This window comes from Eubalaena glacialis, chromosome 3 (genome assembly GCF_028564815.1).
Source record: "Eubalaena glacialis isolate mEubGla1 chromosome 3, mEubGla1.1.hap2.+ XY, whole genome shotgun sequence".
Taxonomy (NCBI): Eukaryota; Metazoa; Chordata; class Mammalia; order Artiodactyla; family Balaenidae; genus Eubalaena; species Eubalaena glacialis.
Window position 1 is genome coordinate 178980138 of NC_083718.1, and position 19836 is coordinate 178999973.

The 19836-nt window shown below is 37.5% G+C and overlaps 1 protein-coding gene across 13 annotated transcripts in view; it reads left to right on the forward strand.

The window, feature by feature from the left end:
- Positions 1 to 19836, forward strand: part of EIF4G3 (eukaryotic translation initiation factor 4 gamma 3) — a 384972-nt gene that overhangs the window by 178283 nt on the left and 186853 nt on the right. For 9 of the 13 annotated variants that reach the window (XM_061184801.1, XM_061184804.1, XM_061184802.1 and 6 more), the window contains 2 exons: positions 16323 to 16418; positions 17827 to 17940. In XM_061184801.1, coding sequence (XP_061040784.1) covers positions 16389 to 16418; positions 17827 to 17940 — 144 coding nt within the window. In that variant the 5' untranslated portion in view covers positions 16323 to 16388. The remainder of the gene's footprint in view (positions 1 to 16322; positions 16419 to 17826; positions 17941 to 19836) is intronic. The other 4 variants (XM_061184795.1, XM_061184798.1, XM_061184799.1 and 1 more) reach the window with 1 other exon arrangement.

The window sequence follows — 19836 nt, forward strand, 5'->3', positions numbered from 1 at the left end:
GATTAGATGAGTTTAATCTACTTATATTTAAATTAATTACTGGTAGAGAAGGACTCACACTTGCCATTTTGTTGTTTATTGTCTATATGACTTATAGCTCTTTTTTGCTGTTTTTGTTATTGTTAAATCATTTATTCCCTTACTACCTTGCTTTGTATTTAGTTGAGTTTTCATAGTGACATGTTTTAATTCCCTTCTCATTTCCTTTTGTATATATCCTATGGATATTTTCTTATTGGTTACCATGGGGAGTACATGAATATACAGTTGTAACATTCTATTTTAAATGAATAACAACTCAACTTCAATTACTTACAAATACTCTATACCCCTTTACACCTATGCCTCCTCCCACTTTATGATATTGATGTCACAAATCGCATCTTTATATATTATGTATCCATTAACATAGATTTATAATTACTTTTATGCTTTTGTCCTTTAAGTCCTATAAAATAATAAAAAGTGGAGTTATGAGTCAAAATGAAAATAATATAAGTTTTTAAATTTACCCACATATTTCCCTTTACTGGAGAATTTCATATTTTTATATGGCTTCTGGTTACTTTCTAGTGTCCTTTGTTTCTAATTTAAAGACACAGGTTTAACATTTCTTGTAGGGCAAGTCTTGTGGTAATGAATTCCCTCAGGTTTTATCTGGAAATTTCTCCCTCATTTTTGAAGGACAGTTTTGTGGGATATAGAATTCTCATTTGACAGGTGTTTTTTCTTTCCCCCTAACAGTTTAGTTATAATATGTCTGTCTTGGAGTTCATTGAGCCTCTTACATTTGTATGTCCTTGTCTTTTCTCAAATTTGGGACATTTTCAGCCATTATTTTTTCAAATAAGCCCTCTACCTCTTTCTCTCTCTCTTCTCCTTTAATGCACACATTGGTTTGTTTGTTTTTTTTTTTTTAGTTTTTTTTTCTTGATTTTTGAATTTTACTGTATTTATTTTTTTATACAGCAGGTTCTTATTAGTCATCAATTTTATACACATCAGTGTATACATGTAAATCCCAATCGCCCAATTCAGCACACCACCATCCCCACCCCACCGTGGCTTTCCCCCCTTGGTGTCCATATGTTTGTTCTCTACATCTGTATCTCAACTTCTGCCCTGTAAACCGGTTCATCTGTACCATTTTTCTAGGTTCCACATACATGCGTTAATATACGATATTTATTTTTCTCTTTCTGACTTACTTCACTCTGTATGACAGTCTCTAGATCCATCCACGTCTCAACAGATAACTCAATTTCATTTCTTTTTATGGCTGAGTAATATTCCATTGTATATATGTACCACAACTTCTTTATCCATTCATCTGTCGATGGGCATTTAGGTTGCTTCCATGACCTGGCTATTATAAATAGTGCTGCATTGAACATTGGGGTGCATGTGTCTTTTTGAATTATGGTTTTCTCTGGGTATACACCCAGTAGTGGGATTGCTGGATCATATGGTAATTCTATTTTTAGTTTTTTAAAGAACCTCCATACTGTTCTCCATAGTGGCTGTATCAATTTACATTCCCACCAACAGTGCAAGAGGGTTCCCTTTTCTCCACACCCTCTCCAACATTTGTTGTTTGTAGATTTTCTGATATTGCCCATTCTAACCGGTGTGAGGTCATACCTCACTGTAGTTTTGATTTGCATTTCTCTAATAATTAGTGATGTTGAGCAGCTTTTCATGTGCTTCTTGGCCATCTGTATGTCTTCTTTGGAGAAATGTCTATTTAGGTCTTCTGCCCATTTTTGGATTGGGTTGTTTGTTTCTTTAATATTGAGCTGCATGAGCTGTTTATATATTTTGGAGATTAATCCTTTGTCCGTTGATTCATTTGCAAATATTTTCTCCCATTCTGAGGGTTGTCTTTTCGTCTTGTTTATGGTTTCCTTTGCTGTGCAAAAGCTTTTAAGTTTCATTAGGTCCCATTTGTTATTTTTGTCTTTATTTCCATTACTCTAGGAGGTGGATCAAAAAAGATCTTGCTGTGATTTATGTCAAAGAGTGTTCTTCCTATGTTTTCCTCTAAGAGTTTTATAGTGTCCGCTCTTACATTTAAGTCTCGAATCCATTTTGAGTTTATTTCTGTGTATGGTGTGAGGGAGTGTTCTAATTTCATTCTTTTACATGTAGCTGTCCAGTTTTCCCAGCACCACTTATTGAAGAGACTGTCTTTTCTCCATTGTATATCCTTGCCTCCTTTGTCATAGATTAGTTGACCATAGGTGCGTGGGTTTATCTCTGGGCTTTCTATCTTGTTCCATTGATCTATGTTTCTGTTTTTGTGCCAGTACCATATTGTCTTGATTACTGTAGCTTTGTAGTATAGTCTGAAGTCAGGGAGTCTGATTCCTCCAGCTCCGTTTTTTTCCCTCAAGACTGCTTTGGCTATTCGGGGTCTTTTGTGTCTCCATATAAATTTTAAGATTTTTTGTACTAGTTCCACAAAATATGCCATTGGTAATTTGATAGGGATTGCATTGACTCTGTAGATTGCTTTGGGTAGTATAGTCATTTTCACAATATTGATTCTTCCAGTCCAAGAACATGGTATATCTCTCCATCTGTTGGTATCATCTTTAATTTCTTTCATCAATGTCTTATAGTTTTCTGCATACAGGTCTTTTGTCTCCCTGGGTAGGTTTATTCCTACGTATTTTATTCTTTTTGTTGCAGTGGTAAATGGGAGTGTTTCCATAATTTCTCTTTCAGATTTTTCATCATTAGTGTATAGGAATGCAAGAGATTTCTGTGCATTAATTTTGTATCCTGCAACTTTACCGGATTCATTGATTAGCTCTAGTAGTTTTCTGGTGGCATTTTTAGGATTCTCTATGTATAGTATCATGTCATCTGCATACAGTGACAGTTTTACTTCTTCTTTTCCAATTTGTATTCCTTGTATTTCTTTTTCTTCTCTGATTGCTGTGACTAGGACTTCCAAAACTATGTTGAATAATAGTGGTGAGAGTGGACATCCTTGTGTTGTTCCTGATCTTAGAGGAAATGCTTTCAGTTTTTCACCATTGAGAATGATGTTTGCTGTGGGTCTGTCGTATATGGCCTTTATCATGTTGAGGTAGGTTCCCTCTATGCCCGCTTTCTGGAGAGTTTTTATCATAAATGGGTGTTGAATTTTGTCAAAAGCTTTTTCTGCATCTATTGAGATGATCATATGGTTTTTATTCTTCAATTTGTTAATATGGTGTATCACATTGATTGATTTGCATTTATTGAAGAATCCTTGCATCCCTGGGATAAATCCCACTTGATCATGGTGTATGATCCTTTTAATGTGTTGTTGGATTCTGTTTGCTAGTATTTTGTTGAGGATTTTTGCATCTCTATTCATCAGTGATATTGGTCTGTAATTTTCCTTTTTGGTAGTATCGTTGTCTGGTTTTGGTATCAGGGTGATGGTGGCCTCGTAGAATGAGTTGGGGAGTGTTCCTCCCCCTGCAGTTTTTTGGAAGAGTTTGAGAAAGATGGGTGTTAGCTCTTCTCTAAATGATGGATAGAATTCACCTGTGAAGCCCTCTGGTCCTGACTTTTGTTTGTTGGAAGATTTTTAATCACAGTTTCAATTTCATTACTTGTGATTGGTCTGTTCGTATTTTCTATTTCTTCCTGGTTCAGTCTTGGAAGGTTATACCTTTCTAAGAATTTGTCCATTTCTTCCAGGTTGTCCATTTTATTGGCATAGAGTTGCTCGTAGTAGTCTCTTAGGATGCTTTGTATTTCTGCAGTGTCTGTTGTAACTTCTCATTTTTCATTACTAATTTTGATTTGAGTCCTCTCCCTCTTTTTCTTGATGAGTCTGGCTAATGGTTTATCAATTTGGTTTATCTTCTCAAAGAACCAGCTTTTAGTTTTATAGATCTCTGCTATTGTTTTCTTTGTTTCTATTTCATTTTTTTCTGCTCTGATCTTTATGATTTCTTTCCTTCTGCTAACTTAGGGTTTTGTTTGTTCTTTCTCTAGTTCCTTTAGGTGTAAGGTTAGATTGTTTATTTGAGATTTTTCTTGTTTCTTGAGGTAGGCTTGTATAGCTATAAACTTCCCTCTTAGAACTGCTTTTGCTGCATCCCATAGGTTTTGAATCATCGTGTTTTCATTGTCATTTGTCTCTAGGTATTTTTTGATTTCCTCTTTGATTTCTTCAGTGATCTCTTGGTTATTTAGTAACATATTGTTTAGCCTCCATGTGTTTGTGTTTTTTACGTTTTTTTCCCTGTAATTGATCTCTAATCTCATAGTGTTGTGGTCAGAAAAGATGCTTGATATGATTTCACTTTTCTTAAATTTACTGAGGCTTGATTTGTGACCCAAGATGTGATCTATCCTGGAGAATGTTCCGTGTGCATTTGAGAAGAAAGTGTAATTTGCTGTTTTTGCATGGAATGTCCTATAAATATCAATTAAATCTATCTGGTCTATTGTGTCATTTAAAGCTTGTGTTTCTTTATTTATTTTCATTTTGGATGATCTGTCCATTGGTGTAAGTGAGGTGTTAAAGTCCCCCACTATTATTGTGTTACTGTTGATTTCCTCTTTTATAGCTGTTAGCAGTTGCCTTATGTATTGAGGTGCTCCTATGTTGGGTGCATAAATATTTACAGTAGTTGTATCTTCTTCTTGGATTGATCCCTTGATCATTATGTACTGTCCTTCCTTGTCTCTTGTAACATTCTGTATTTTAAAGTCAATTTTATCTGATATGAGTATTGCTACTCCAGCTTTCTTTTGATTTCCATTTGCATGGAATATCTTTTTCTATCCCCTCACTTTCAGTCTGTATGTGTCCCTAGGTCTGAAGTGGGTCTCTTGTAGACAGCATATGTATGGGTCTTGTTTTTGTATCCATTCAGCAAGCCTGTGTCTTTTGGTTGGAGCATTTAATCCATTCACCTTTAAGGTAATTATCGATTTGCATGTTCCTATGACCATTTTCTTAATTGTTTTGGGTTTGTTTTTGTAGGTCCTTTTCTTCTTTCGTGTTTCCCGCTTAGAGAAGTTCCTTTAACATTTGTTGTAGAACTGGTTTGGTGGTGCTGAATTCTCTTAGCTTTTGCTTGTCTGTAAAGCTTTTGATTTCTCCATCGAATCTGAATGAGATCCTTGCCGGGTAGAGTAATCTTGGTTGTAGGTTCTTCCCTTTCATCACTTTAAGTATATCATGCCACTCCCTTCTGGCTTGTAGAGTTTCTGCTGAGGAATCAACTGTTAACCTTATGGGAGTTCCCTTGTATGTAATTTGTCATTTTTCCCTTGCTGCTTTTAATAATTTTTCTTTGTTTTTAATTTCTGCCAATTTGAATACTATGTGTCTCGACATGTTTCTCCTTGGGTTTATCCTGCCTGGGACCCTGTGCACTTCCTGGACTTGGGTGGCTATTTCCTTTCCCATGTTAGGGAAGTTTTCGACTATAATCTCTTCAAATATTTTCTCTGGTCCTTTCTCTCTCTCTTCTCCTTCTGGGACCCCTATAATGTGAATGTTGTTACATTTAATGTTGTTCCAGAGGTCTCTTAGGCTGTCTTCATTTCTTTTCATTCTTTTTTCTTTATTTTATTCCACGGCAGTGAATTCCACCATTCTGTCTTCTAGGTCACTTATCCGTTCTTCTGCCTCAGTTATTCTGCTACTGATTCCTTCTAGTGTAGTTTTCATTTCAGTTATTGTATTGTTCATCTCTGTTTGTTTGTTCTTTAATTCTTCTAGGTCTTTGTTAAACATTTCTTGCATCTTCTCCATCTTTGCCTCCATTCTTTTTCCGAGGTCCTGGATCATCTTCACTATCATTATTTTGAATTCTTTTTCTGGAAGGTTGCCTATCTCCACTTCATTTAGATGTTTTTCTGGGGTTTTATCTTGTTCCTTCATCTGGTACATAGCCCTCTGCCTTTTCATCTTGTCTATCTTTCTGTGAATGTGGTTTTTGTTCCACAGGCTGCAGGATTGTAGTTCTTCTTGCTTCTGCTGTCTGCCCTCTGGTGGAGGAGGCTATCTAAGAGGCTTGTGTAAGTTTCCTGATGGGAGGGACTGGTGGTGGGTAGAGCTGACTGTTGCTCTGGTGGGCAGAGCTCAGTAAAACTTTAATCGGCTTGACTGTTGATGGGTGGGGCTGGGTTCCCTCCCTGTTGATTGTTTGGCCTGAGGCAACCCAACACTGGAGCTTACCTGGGCTCTTTGGTGGGGCTAATGACGGGCTCTGGGAAGGCTCACGCCAAGGAGTACTTCCCAAAACTTCTGCTGCCAGTGTCCTTGTCCCCACGGTGAGCCACAAGCACCCCCCGCCTCTGCAGGAGACCCTCCAACACTAGCAGGTAGGTCTGGTTCAGTCTCCCCTGGGGTCACTGTTCCTTCCCCTGGGTCCCGATGCACACACTACTTTGTGTGTGCCCTCCAGGAGTGGAGTCTCTGTTTCTCCCAGTCCCGTCGAAGTCCTGCAATCAAATCCCACTAGGCTTCAAAGTCTGATTCTCTAGGAATTCCTCCTCCCGTTGCTGGACCCCCACGTTGGGAATCCTGACATGGGGCTCAGAACCTTCACTCCAGTGGGTGGACTTCTGTGGTATAAGTGTTCTGCAGTCTGTGAGTCACCCACCCAGCAGTTATGGGATTTGATTTTACTGTGATTGCGCCCCTCCTACCGTCTCATTGTGGCTTCTCCTTTGTGTTTGGATGTGCGGTATCTTTTTTGGTGAGGTCCAGTGTCTTCCTGTCAATGATTGTCCAGCAGCTAGTTGTGATTCTGGCGTTCTCACAAGAGGGAGTGAGAGCACGTCCTTCTACTCCACCATCTTGGTTCCTCTCTCCTGGAATAAGCACATATTGGTTTTTTGATTGGGTCCCTTATGTTCCTTAGTCTCTGTTTACTTTTCTATTATTATTTTTTTTGATTTTCTTCTCGAACTGGATAATTTCAAAGGTTTTCTCCTCAAGGTCACCACTTTTTTTCTTTTGCCTCTTTGAGTCTGCTGTTGAACCTTTCAAGTAAATTTTAAAAATTCAGTTACTATGTTTTTCTACTCCAGAAATTGTTTGCTTGTTTTTACAATTTCTATTTCTTGGTTGCTATTCTCATTTTCTTTTTATATTGTTTTTCTAATTTCCTTTAGGTTTCTGTGTTTTCCTGTAGTTTATTGAGCATATTCAAGACAGTTGTTTTAAAGTCTTTGTCAGATAACTCCAAAGGCTATGTCTCTTTGAGGTCGGTTTCTAGAGATACATGGTGTTCCTTTGAATGTGCCGTGTTTCCCTATTTATTTATATGCCTTGTAATCTTCTGTTGATAATTGAGCATTTGAAAAAACAGCCATACCTTCCAGTATTTGAAAACTGGCTTCTTGCAGGGGAAGACCATCAGCCATCATTTTCTGTGCATACGTCTTCCCCGGGCTTGTGTGTTTGGTTTCCCCCTAATTCCACTGTATACATGGCTCCTTTTAAATGTTGTAATTGCTCAGTCTTACCCTGGCTTCTTCTCAAGGCCTTAAATGTTCTGTTGTGTTCTCCTGCCTGTAGTCTCTTGCCCCAGGTGCCTGCAGGTCAAGTCTTCCTGCAGCTCGCATGTAGTTCAGCAGGTGCCACTCCTTTCAGGGACCCAATCTTATATCCAAACTATGTCACTCTTCCTGTCAGTGCTCTGAGTCAGGTGAGACAGAAACCAACCCCTCAGTCAGCCCTCAGACAAGCCAGAATGTTACAAACAAGTTCAGCCTTTTTCTTTCTGTTCTGAAGGAGGAACTGGGAATTGGGTGTCTTCCTCCAGATTGTGCCATGCCAGGTAGGGGTTGGGCAAGGACAGGCAAAAACACCACTACATTTCCTATTCTTTTGAATGTGGTTATGTAGAGCTCAGGAAGACAGTTTTTGAAAGATTGAAGGTTCCTGGAGGCAGTGTGGATGGAAATTATTTTAGGTTCACAGTAAACCACATTAATGTGGAAATTTGGGAGAGTGAAAACAAACTGTCCCTCAGCCATCAGGAATGGAAAGTTTTGTTTTGTTTTGTTTTGTTTTGAGGAAAAACTTAAGGATAGGGAAACAAAGTGAATGTTTAATATTTCAATAGCAAGAAGTAAAGGAAGATCCCTTTCAGCTCTCGTATTAATCTAGGTCAGTGTTCTCAAAACTTTTTGATTCAGGACTTCTTTATACTCTTAAATAAAAATCTTTGGGGTTCTCAATATTTTGTCTTATATTTGTTAATATTTACTGTATTAGAAATTAAAACTGAGGAATTTAAAAATATTGTTTTAAAATAAATTTAAACCTATTTTTGTAAACCTGAATAATACATTTTTATGAAAAAATATTTTCCGAAACAAAAAAAATTGATGAGAAGAATTGTATTATTCAAAGCTTTGCAAATCTTTTAATATCTGGCTTAATAGAAGTTAGCTGGAATCTTATATCTGCTTCTGCACTTGACCTGTTACAGTGTTATTTCAGTTGAAGTATATGAGGAAAATACAGTCTTACACAGGGATGTAACTGGGAAAGGGAGGCGTATTTTATACAGCCTCTTCAGAAAGTTGTGGTTATTCTTTGATACTATACCAAACTCAAAAAGTGGTAGTTTCTTAAATGTTAGTTGCAGTATGGAATCTGAATCCATATTAGTGAACTTTTGGTACTCTGTTACATTAAAATCTATTGGTCTGTCTTGCACTTGAATTAATTATATACTTTGTATATCATCATGCGTGGGTCATTTGAAAAATATTGCTTGACTGAGTTATGTGGATCTTTCACGTACTGTTTATTATACAGTATAAAAAAAATCACATTCTTATCTGGAAAGTCTACATGTTGGGAATATGCCAAGCTCATGGTGACAGTTACACATTTTCTAAAAGTTGAATTTTCATTTGAAAGCTTGAATTTTATCATTGGTAACAAATACTTTCAATTTTCCTCGATATGATAAGTTCACTTTGTTCATTTTCAATAAAATGTCTGCCATGTACCAAGGTCTGCAGAAGCATAGTTTGTCTCTTATTTATTCTTTCAAGTAAAATGGTGTTACATGGAAAAAGCACCTAGTTCAGCTTGTAACTGAAACAGTCTTATAAATGCTTTTTCTTGATATAACCTGCTAACCCCAATATACTGCAGAAGTGTTCCATTTGTTTTCTCTCATTTGGTCACACAGTATATTAAAAAGACATGTTCTAAAGCTTCCTTACTTTGTGATGTCATTTTTATGACATCTCTATATGATCAAATTACAGAGATGGAGAATAGGTTAGTGGTTCCTAAGGGTTAGGTGCATAAGAGGTGAAGGGAGAAAAGAGGAAGGAAAGAAGGTGCCTGTGGCTTTTATAGGGTAGTGCAAAGGATCTTCGGGAAGAACCTTTTCTGTATTGTGACTGTAGCAGTGGTGACAGGAACCTATAAATGTGATAAAATTGCCCAGAACTAAATATACACGAAAATGTGTGTGCGCGTAAAACTGGAGAAATCTGAATAAGGTTGCTGGATCATATCAATGTCATTTTTCAAGGTTTGGTATTGTACTATACTTACATAAGGTGTTACCATTAAGGAAAACTAGATGAAGAGCATATGGAAACTCTTTGTATTATGTTTTAAACTCCACGTGACTCTATAATTATCTCAGAATAAAAATTAATGATTTTTACTGTCACATAAATGACATACTTAAGTACACGCCCTTTTTTTTTTTTTTTTTTTTTGTGAGTGCATGGTGAGAGTGTGGGAGTGAGGAATACAAGGACTGCCATTGGTTTGATTTTTACTAAGGCACCAGTAGTTTTACCCTTCTTGTTTTTCTGTCAGTGCAAATGTCAACACAACAACATCTTGGCATTAATATTATGAGACTGTTTTCTCTCCCAGGCCTTCTCATCACTAGGGCTCTGCAGTCCACATTCTGAGAATCAGTGCCATAAAGTTTTAGTCTTTAGTTAGGTGAGGAAAACAAGTACATTTGGCCCTCTGTATCTGCGGGTGCTGAACCTGCGCATGTGGAGGGCCTGCTGTACTAAATAAACTGTTTTATATGAGACTTGAGCATCTGTGGATTTTGGTATCCACGGGGGTCTTGGAACCAAGCCCCGGAGGATAGCAAGGGACAACTGTAATATGCTTAAGACTGCATGTCCAGTTCAGTGATATGTCTCTGCTTCTCTCTCCAGCGTTTTATCTTGGACTCTTGCTTATGAGATGTTACTGTACTTCTGTAAAATTAGAGTTACATTTGTAAAGATATAAAAGGTAGACATGAGAAGAGTAAAATTTTGGAATTAACAGCTTTCTGCCTCTGTGCTGTATAGTATGGTAGCAACTAGCCATATCTGGTTATTTAAATTTAAATTCTAAGTGATTAAAATGTGTATAAATAAAATTTAAATTGGACCAGTGGTTATACAGTTTCAGTTTTGCAAGATGAAAAAGTTCACCACAGAAATTTTTATTTACACTGGTTGTGTAGCTCTCAGGAAGACAATTGTAAGAGGTTGAAGGTGTTTGGAAGCATTGTGGATGCCAGTATGGTCAAAGTGCTGGTCTAGACTTTAAGGTATTATCTTTACTTCTCTGGCCAGATTTAGATGTCAAACATTTATTTGATAGAAGAGTTTCTCACTATTTATATCCTCTAATAGCTAGTTAATAAGAATTAAGGAACGCATTTACGCATATATATGTATATATATACACACACATAGTTATAAAGAAAAATATTAAAACAAAATTGAGAACTTTTATAAATTTATAGTAATAGTCTATTTTAAGAAAATAATTGGTGTATCCATAGGTACTGTTTTTATTTAGATTTTAAAAGTAGGGCTTCCCTGGTGGCACAGTGGTTAAGAATCTGCCTGCCAGTGCAGGGGACACGGGTTCGATCCTTGGTCCGGGAAGATCCCACATACCACGGAGCAACTAAGCCCATGTGCCACAACTACTGAGCCTGCGCTCTAGGGCCCGCGAGCCACAACTACTGAGCCCACGTGCCACAACTACTGAGCCTGCACTCTAGAGTCTGCGAGCCAAAACTACTGAAGCCCGCGTGCCTAGAGCCCGTGCTCCGCAACAAGAGAAGCCACTGCAATGAGAAGCCCACGCACCGCAACGAAGAGTAGCCCCCGCTCACTGCAGCTAGAGAAAGCCCCCGTGCAGCAGTGAAGACCCAACACAGCCAAAAATAAATAAATAAAATAAGAATTAAAAAAACAAAAAACTGAAGTCAGTCCTCTCAAAACCTGCCACTGCTTTATCAGCTAAATTTATGTAATATTCTAAATCCTCTGTTGTCATTTCAGTAGTCTTCACCAGGATTAGAGTTCATCTTCAAGAAATCCTTTCTTTGCTCATCCGTAAGAAGCAACTCCTCATCTGTCACAGAGTTTTATTATGAGATTGCAGCAGTTCAGTCACATCTTCAGGCTCCACTTCTAATTCTAGTTCTCTTACTGTTTCTACCACATCTACAGTGACTTCTCCATTAAAGTCTTGAACCCTGCAGGAGTTGGAATCAACTTCTTCCAAACTCCTGTTACTGTTGACATGTTGACCTCTTCTCATGAATCACGAATGTTCTTCGTGACATCCAGAATGGGGAATCCTTTCCAGAAGGTTTTCAATTTACTTTGCCCAGATCCATCAGAGGAATCACTATCTATGGCAGCTAAATAGTCTTACGAAATGTATTCATTAAATAATAAGACCTGAAAGTTGAAATTACTCCTTGATTCATGGGCTGCAGAATGGATGTTGTGTGAGCAGGCAGGAAAACATCATTAATCTCGTACATCTCCTTCAGAGCCCTTGGGTGACCAGGTGCATTGTCAACGAGCAGTAATATTTTGAAAGGCATCATTTTTTCTGAGCAGTGGGTCTCAACAGTGGGCTTAAAATATTCAGTAAACCATGCTGTCAACAGATGTGTTGTCCTCCAGGCTTTGTTGTTCCATGTATAGAACACAGGCAGAGTAGATTTAGCAGAATTCTTAAGGGCCCTAGGATTTTCGGAATGATAAATGAGCACGGACTTCAGCTAAAAGTCACCAGATGCATTAGCCCCTAACAAGAGAGTCAGCCAGTCTTTTGAAGCTTTGAAGCCAGACATTGACTTCTCTCTAGCTATGAAAGTCCTAGATGGCATCTTCTTAAATGGAAGGCTGTTTCATCTACACTGAAAATCTGTAGTTTAGTGTAGCCACCTTCATTCCTTACCTTGGTTAGATATTATGGGTAACTTGCTGCAGCTTCTGTATCAGCACTTGTGGCTTCACCTTGTATTTGTATGTTATGGAGACATACAAATACAAGCCTCTTTCCTAAAACCTCATGAACCAACCACCTCTGCTAGCTTCAAACTTTCCTCCTGCAAATTCTTCACCTCTCTCAGCCTTCAGAACCAAAGAGAGTTAGGACCTTGCTCTGGGTTAGGTTTCGGCTTAAAGGAATGTTGTTGCTGGTTTGATCTCTCCAGACCACTAAAATTTTCTCCATATCAGCAATAAGGCTGTTTTGTTTTCTTATCATTCGTGTGTCCACTGAAACAGCAGTTTTAGTTTCGTTCAAGAAGTAACTTTTCCTTTGCATTCACAACTTGGCTAACTGTCTGGCGCAAGAGGCCTATCTTTCTGCCCATCTCAGCTTTCGACATGCTTTCCTCACTAAGCTTAATATTTCTAGTTTTTGATTTAAAATGAGAGACATGGGACTCTTCTTTCACTTGAACACTTGGAGGCCAACGCAGGGTTATTAACTGGCCTAATTTCAATACTGTTGTGTCTCAGGGAATAGGGAGGCCCGAGGAGAGTGAGAAAGATGGGGAACAGCTTGTCAGTGGAGCAGTCAGAATACACACAACATTTATGGATTAAGTTCGCCGACTTGTATGGGTGTAGTTCATGGTGCCCCAAAACAATTATAATAGTAACATCAAAGATCACTGATCACAGGTCACCATAGCAAATATAATAATAATAATGAAAAAGTTTAAAATATTCCGAGAATTACCAAAATGTGACACAGAGACATGAAGTGAGCAAGTGTTACTGGGAAAATAGAGTTGATAATCATGCTTATATAGCACAGGGAACTATATTCAATACCTTGTAATAACCTATAATGGAAAAGAATCTGGAAAAGAATATATGTAGATATATATAACTGAATCAGTTTGCTGTACACCTGAAACTAATACAACATTGTAAATCAACTATACTTAAAAAAAAAAAAAAAAGACATGCTTGATGCAGGGTTCCTGCAAACCTTCAATTTGTAAAAATCAAAGTATCTGTGAAGTACAGTAACGCGCAGCACAATAAAATGAGGTGTGCCCTTAATACAGAGTATATAAAATAAAACCTACAAGTTGTATCCTATATCCCCCTTTCAATTCTATTTCTGCGAAGTAGCAATTTTAAGTTTGCTATATGTCTTCCCAAAACATCTTTGAGTATACTATTAGCATATATCAAAAAACACTACACAAATAGGATTTTTATTCTTACTAATTCTATGATTTGCTTATGTCACTTAATATTATAGATATCTTTCCATGACAGTGTATGTAGATTTACCTCATTCTTTCTTAGCTCAGAGATTACACTGCGTTCTCTCTTTGACTGAATATAGCTTACTTTAGCCTCTCTCTTATAAATGGAAATATGGAGTGCTTCTTTATTTTTTGTCATTATGAATTTATCTTTAGGGTCAATTTCTTGAAATGGAATTGTGGAGTAAAAGGATAAGCTTATTTAAAATTTGGTAAGTATCACCTGATAGCTCTTTGAAAGGCTATGGCTACATAATTTTTAAATCAGATTTATGTGTGTCCCCACACATGTGCACAATATTGAATTTAGTCTGTACGGCAGTATTTATTTAAGGGGAAGTGAGTGTTTTAAGAGAAATAACCTTTCATCTCTGTGTCATATGTGAAGTGCTTAGAATGGTTTCTGAAACATTTTAAGAGCTATCTAAATGCTATAATTATTTTTGTTTGCTTAATTCCCTTCTATTTTGAAAATTGAAAATCTTATTAATTTTTTCACATATCCTTATTTTGAAAACCGTCAGCATCTGGACCTAAGTTGCTGTTAGTGTGTTCTGTGTTGTACTGGGATTCACCCTCAGACTTCTATCTTTAATTGTCACAATCACTGTTTTTTAAATAGTTATTATGGACTTAAAGGTTATGTATGCAGTACAAAGTGTGTTTTGATTGGCTTGTCTTCCTTCACTGGCATTCCGTTAACAGATAGTCAATTACCACCATTTGCTAGTTTTTGTTGTTACCTCCAGTTAATAAAAAAAGTCAGTGACTTAAGAGAGTTCATTGAAACTTGAAAGTAATGATGAAAATGAGAATATGTCTCTACTTGTAAACTTGTACAGTGAACTGGATTGCCATTTAAATATAAAGCATTCATGTATATAGTCTTGGAGAAGTAAATCTTTGTGATAACTTTGAAGGTATTGGAAAAGGAAAGTACGAACAAAATCTATGATGACTATCAAAATGACTATCTATCCCTAGTTCTCTATACATTTGATGTTATGAAACATGTTCACAGAATGTTCCCATTCAGGCTTTTGCAATGTTTTTCAACAAAGTGTAATAGTATATTGAAGAAGTTACTCCAGAATAATTTAATCAATAAACTTGGTTAATCATGTCATTAAATGCAGAGAAGAGAGGAAAAGCATAGAGGCATCTTTCACGGTTGTACTCCCTGCCTCAACAACAGGTACAAGTCAAATCATTCCTTGAAATTTCTAAAACCAGTCACAAAGAATGGACAGATTCTCTGCAAGAAAGCTGAGCGAGCTATTGGCAAAATTTCTTTATCAATGCACCTATTAACATATTGCAAATGGGAGACTTTCCTGGTGGCACAGTGGCTAAGAATCAGCCTGCCAATGCAGGGGACACGGATTCAATCCCTGATCCGGAAAGATTCCCTCATGCTGCAGAGCAGCTAAGCCTGTGCGCCACAACTACTGAGCCTGTGCTCTAGAGCCCATACACCACAACTACTGAAGCCCGCGTGCCCTAGGGCCAGCGTGCCGCAACTACTGAGCCCGCATACTGCAACTACTGAAGCCTGCGCACCTAGAGCCCGTGCTCCACAACAAGAGAAGCCGCTGCAGTGAGAAGCCCGCGCACCGCAATGAAGAGTAGCCTCCTCTCGCCGCAACTACAGAAAGCCCGCGCGCAGTAAGGAAGACCCAAGGCAGCCAAAAATTAAAAAAATAAAATAAAAAATAAAGAGGACCCGAGTCCATTAACAACAACAACAACAAAAATATATATATATTGCTAATGGCACAATGGCATACGTTGTGAGAGAGGAATCACATCCATGTGTGGCAGTCATCAGGTGTTACGCTTTGCATTCAGGTGAAACTGCTTGTGTACAGAGTATGCATCAGCTCTTCGCATACATACAATTTAAATATGAGAAGAAGTACTTGATTATTTTTTGTCTGTTTAAAAGAGTAATTCTAAGCTAAAGGAAAATAAATTCTTTGTTTTATTAGTATTCATTTTGAGAGCAATGATAGAGTTTCAATATTGATAGAGCACCAGCTATGTGTGGACAGTAAGGGTGGTATTACTGAATGAAAGAACTTGAGCCTGAATGTTAATTCACATACTTCTTTTGCAGTTAGTTGTGTGTTTACTTATATGGCTCTAGTGTTGAAGATATTGGTGAAAAGTTTGAATAAGATCAAATATGGCCAGCATGCACATTTTCAGCATCTTCTGTGAAAAAAATTGGCTGCTGTTCCTTTCTGTAATACACTAGTTATGAGAGGGCTAAGTTGTTATGCAACTTTTTGAAGTGTAGAAAGAGATTACATTTCTCTGTGTTTTCATAAGGGGTACATCTCAATGCTGTATTTATTATCTTGACAGCCAGAAGTTTATGCTTCAGTATACCACCAACTAACTGTTGAGAATAAAGTACAGTATTCCCCCCTTACCTGCAATTTCACTTTCCGAGGTTTCAGTTAACGGCAGTCAACCACAGTCTGAAAATACTACATGGAAACTTCCAGAAATAAATTATTCATAAGTTTTAAATTGCTCACCATTCTGAGTAGTGTGATGAAATTGCTTCTCATCAGGAGATTTAAGAAAACTTCTAAAAAAGCTGCACTGATTCTGAATTGCTGGATATTGTGATAAAGTTTTTAAAAGTAGAGCTGTAAACCACATTAATAAACACTTTCCTACACTTTTAAACTCTTTGAATTTGAGTTACTATGCCATATTTACTCACGTTATGATATTGTTCTTGCCATTCTTTGACAGACCCCTTATCCCTCTGGACAGAATGCAGGTCCAACCACGTTGGTATACCCTCAAGCTCCTCAGACAATGAATTCACAACCTCAGACCCGTTCTCCGGTAAGTAAGCAGAAACTTGTTCTAGATAATATTCTCCACCTAAGTTTGTGTTTGGAGTAGCTTAGGTTCTTTTGGCTAATATTTTTACTCGATTTTAGAAAATTTTTACCAAAACAATTTTTAAAATTATTATTACTATTATTATTGGATAGCATTGCATTTTCATACCTTTCCTATAGGAATAATTTGAATTTATTAAGAACAAGAAGAAATGGAGCTTTTTATCTTCTTTTACTTTTCTGTGTCATTCAAGTTCTGGTTGCATTCAAGTTCACTTCATCTCAGCTCTTAATTTGTTATTTGTACTGTTCAAAATTCAGGAGAAGTGTAAAGCATGATTTTGAAAGTAAATTAAATTTCATTAATTGGACTCTGAAATTCCAGTGTTTTGGGAAGTATGACTTCTGAATCGTTGTTACTAGATCAGTTCTAACTATTTGACTGTGTGGACATATGCATGACTTACACCAGTAGTGTATTTATTTCTTCAGACGGTAAATAAATTGTCATACAAGTGTAAATGCTATCATCCTCTTTGCTCATCTTTTACATGGATTGCAATAAGTATTGCAAAGACTGAGAATTTACTCAAGGTTCATCCTTCTGTTTCACAGAAGTGTACAGTGGCTTCAGCTGTCCATTCCTTAGAATGTTGTTTCCTGCCCTGCATGATTAGTTTTTGCTAGAAGGTGCTTCTGTAACATCTCACATTGTCTCTCACACCCCTACTTGTATCTCAGCTCTGTGTTTTCCTCAGAATACAGGGATCTTCTTTTGGTTCTCCACCTTTGCTTTTTTGCCTGTAGTACAGGAATATTTCATTGCATTAGCTCCTGTTCATTTGGTTTTATGCATGAATTTAGGAATATTGAAATATGTGATAGAATTGCTCAAAGAACTAGGAGATCACAGACTTCACCAAAATGTAATCTCTTTCTTATCCTCCTCCTACCTTCCTTTTCCCTATTGCCCTCTTCTCCGATACCTGTTCTTAGATCCTGGTTCTTCCCAGGGGGTGGAACCATTCTAAGGAGGTGGGACTTTGGTCCTAGTTGCCTGTTTGCTTGTCTGGGTTTTTTTGTTTGTTTTTTGGGTTTTTTTTGCCAAAATGGTCAACAAGATGTCTGATGCAAGTTTTGTTCTGAGAGTGGTTTGGGAATGTGGACACTTGACTACTTGGAGTGGGCCTGAGATCTCACCAGATTAATTTAGATAGGCCCCGGTTCTAATCATTAAACATGGAACGTTGTGGTAAGCTCTTATTGCAAAGGATTCTATGGCCCTTTTTACCCCTCTACCCCTTTTATAATTATTGGGGGAAAAAAAAAAAAAGAATTAAATTTACATGGTTAGAACTGGCGCAAAACCTGACTGAAGAGCTGCATCTCTAAACCAGTTTTTTTGACAGCCCAGCAGAACAGTGCCAATACATTGCACAGACAACTGGAAGAGGAGGAAGGTTTTGGAACAGACTCCCGTTTACAGGTCCTTGGCTGGAAGAGGCTGGATAAAATACTGCATTGTAAGCAATATAACAAACTGTACTTCTTGCAGGCAGTGGTGCCTCTGGCACTCATTATTTTTGACCACATTCATTTATTGGCTGATGAACACAAATGCACTGATTGCTTCCTCTCTGAAAGTCTAACCTAGCATGGCAGTTTTTGCCAGGCATAGTGGGGAAAAGAATAACAAATTGGGTGGGTCTTTTCTATTGGGAATTAGACAGGAGTAATTTGGGGTTTAGATTCTTCTTTATTTTAAACTTGAAGAGGGATATCCCTTTCAGATGAATTTGATTTTAAAAGATAAATTTCAAGGCTTCTTTTTCCCTCTTTCCATTTTACAATTGAATATCAAGGGGAAAACTGTCTATAGTTGTCAGCCATTTTTCTGTGGTCATAAACTCTTCAGACACTATCCTCTATGCAATTTTTACCATCTGCTCTGCTAGTGACCATTACCACCCCCATTACTAAAAACCACACACATAACATTCCATTACATACCCCAAAACAAGTGCAAGACTAGCAGACCCCACACTACTCTTGCTTGTTGTTTTGGGTCCAGTTTTCTTTGCTTCATTTGTGTTGGTGCTGGGAGGGTGAAGTTGGGTTTGGAATTTGGCAGGATTGCATTTCTTCTGACATCCCAAGTTGCCATAGTCTAGTCTCATCCATCCTACAGCTATCCCAACTGGTGAGGAGAGGTAAGCTGTTGCACTAAGGAAGGGACTCTTCCCATGGCTTTGTAGAGCAGCTAAAGCTTACTCCGTTCTATTTCTGCATTAATGGGCCATTGGCAATTGCACAGTTTAGGCTTCTCTGTTCTTCCCTGGACAGCTGCCTTTGCAATCCAACTGGCTTCAAGTGGCCCCCCTCCCTCCTTGAGGTGATCTTTGTGCCTGTATTTCTACTTGATACTTAGTATCTTAGTTAAATTTATATTGTTGAAAGTCTTGTTTAAAAGTAAAAAAAATAGTGATAAGCTACCTATATGTTCCATTTTCTGGTTGTATTGGAACTCTTTAAACTGTAATTTTTTTTTAAATATCTTCCAAAATAGTGAAACTATTGAATGCTTAATTGGGAGAGGGGGACAGTTTGGCTTTTGCAGTAACCTGTAACCATTGGTTATTTTTATATTCTGTGGTGCTAAGTGCCAAAGTTATATCAATATATGTTGGCCATGCTCAGTTACCAACTGTGCACAGAAGAGTGAGTGAGTGGGTGGGTGGGTGAGTGGGTGGCATTAACATTGGATCCAAGTTCACAGAAGACTGCTTTCCTTAATATCTACAGTCCTCACCATCTTAAAGACCCCTCTTTAAAAAAAAAAAAAGAAAAAGAAAAAAGAAACAAAAGTTTCTATTTTTAATATGAGCCAGCAGCGACTACAGTTTGTTCTGTTGCTTACAGTTACCCATAGGATTAAGACTATTGTCATTACAAATGAAAAACTCAATAGCCAATGGTGACTAGTGCAAAATAGACTAGGGTACTTTCCCACTAACTTTTTTTTTTAATATATGTGTAATTTTATAAGGTACTCCTCTTGCTCATAGAAAATTCTCTTTTGACTGGAACATTCCAAATATATAAAGTTTCAACTTTTATTTTAGAGCCTTAGAAATGGGGCCTTTCTGTGGAACAGTGATAAGACAGGTACTACTGTACTAAGGTTAATTTTTTAACGTGGCCCTTCTCTCCCATTTCCTTCAAAAGTGTCATGAAGAAACATCTCACTTCTACCCTCACCCCACTTTAATACCACCTGGGTGGTATTAACCTATTCTTGAAGCTTGATGTCCATAGTAGAGGTTTGATCTGTGTTCTTTTCATAGTTGGAAAACTGAAAATATAAGACATCAGTTTCTTTGAAGAGAAAATGTTCTGCAAGAACTGTAGCTGCCATTATC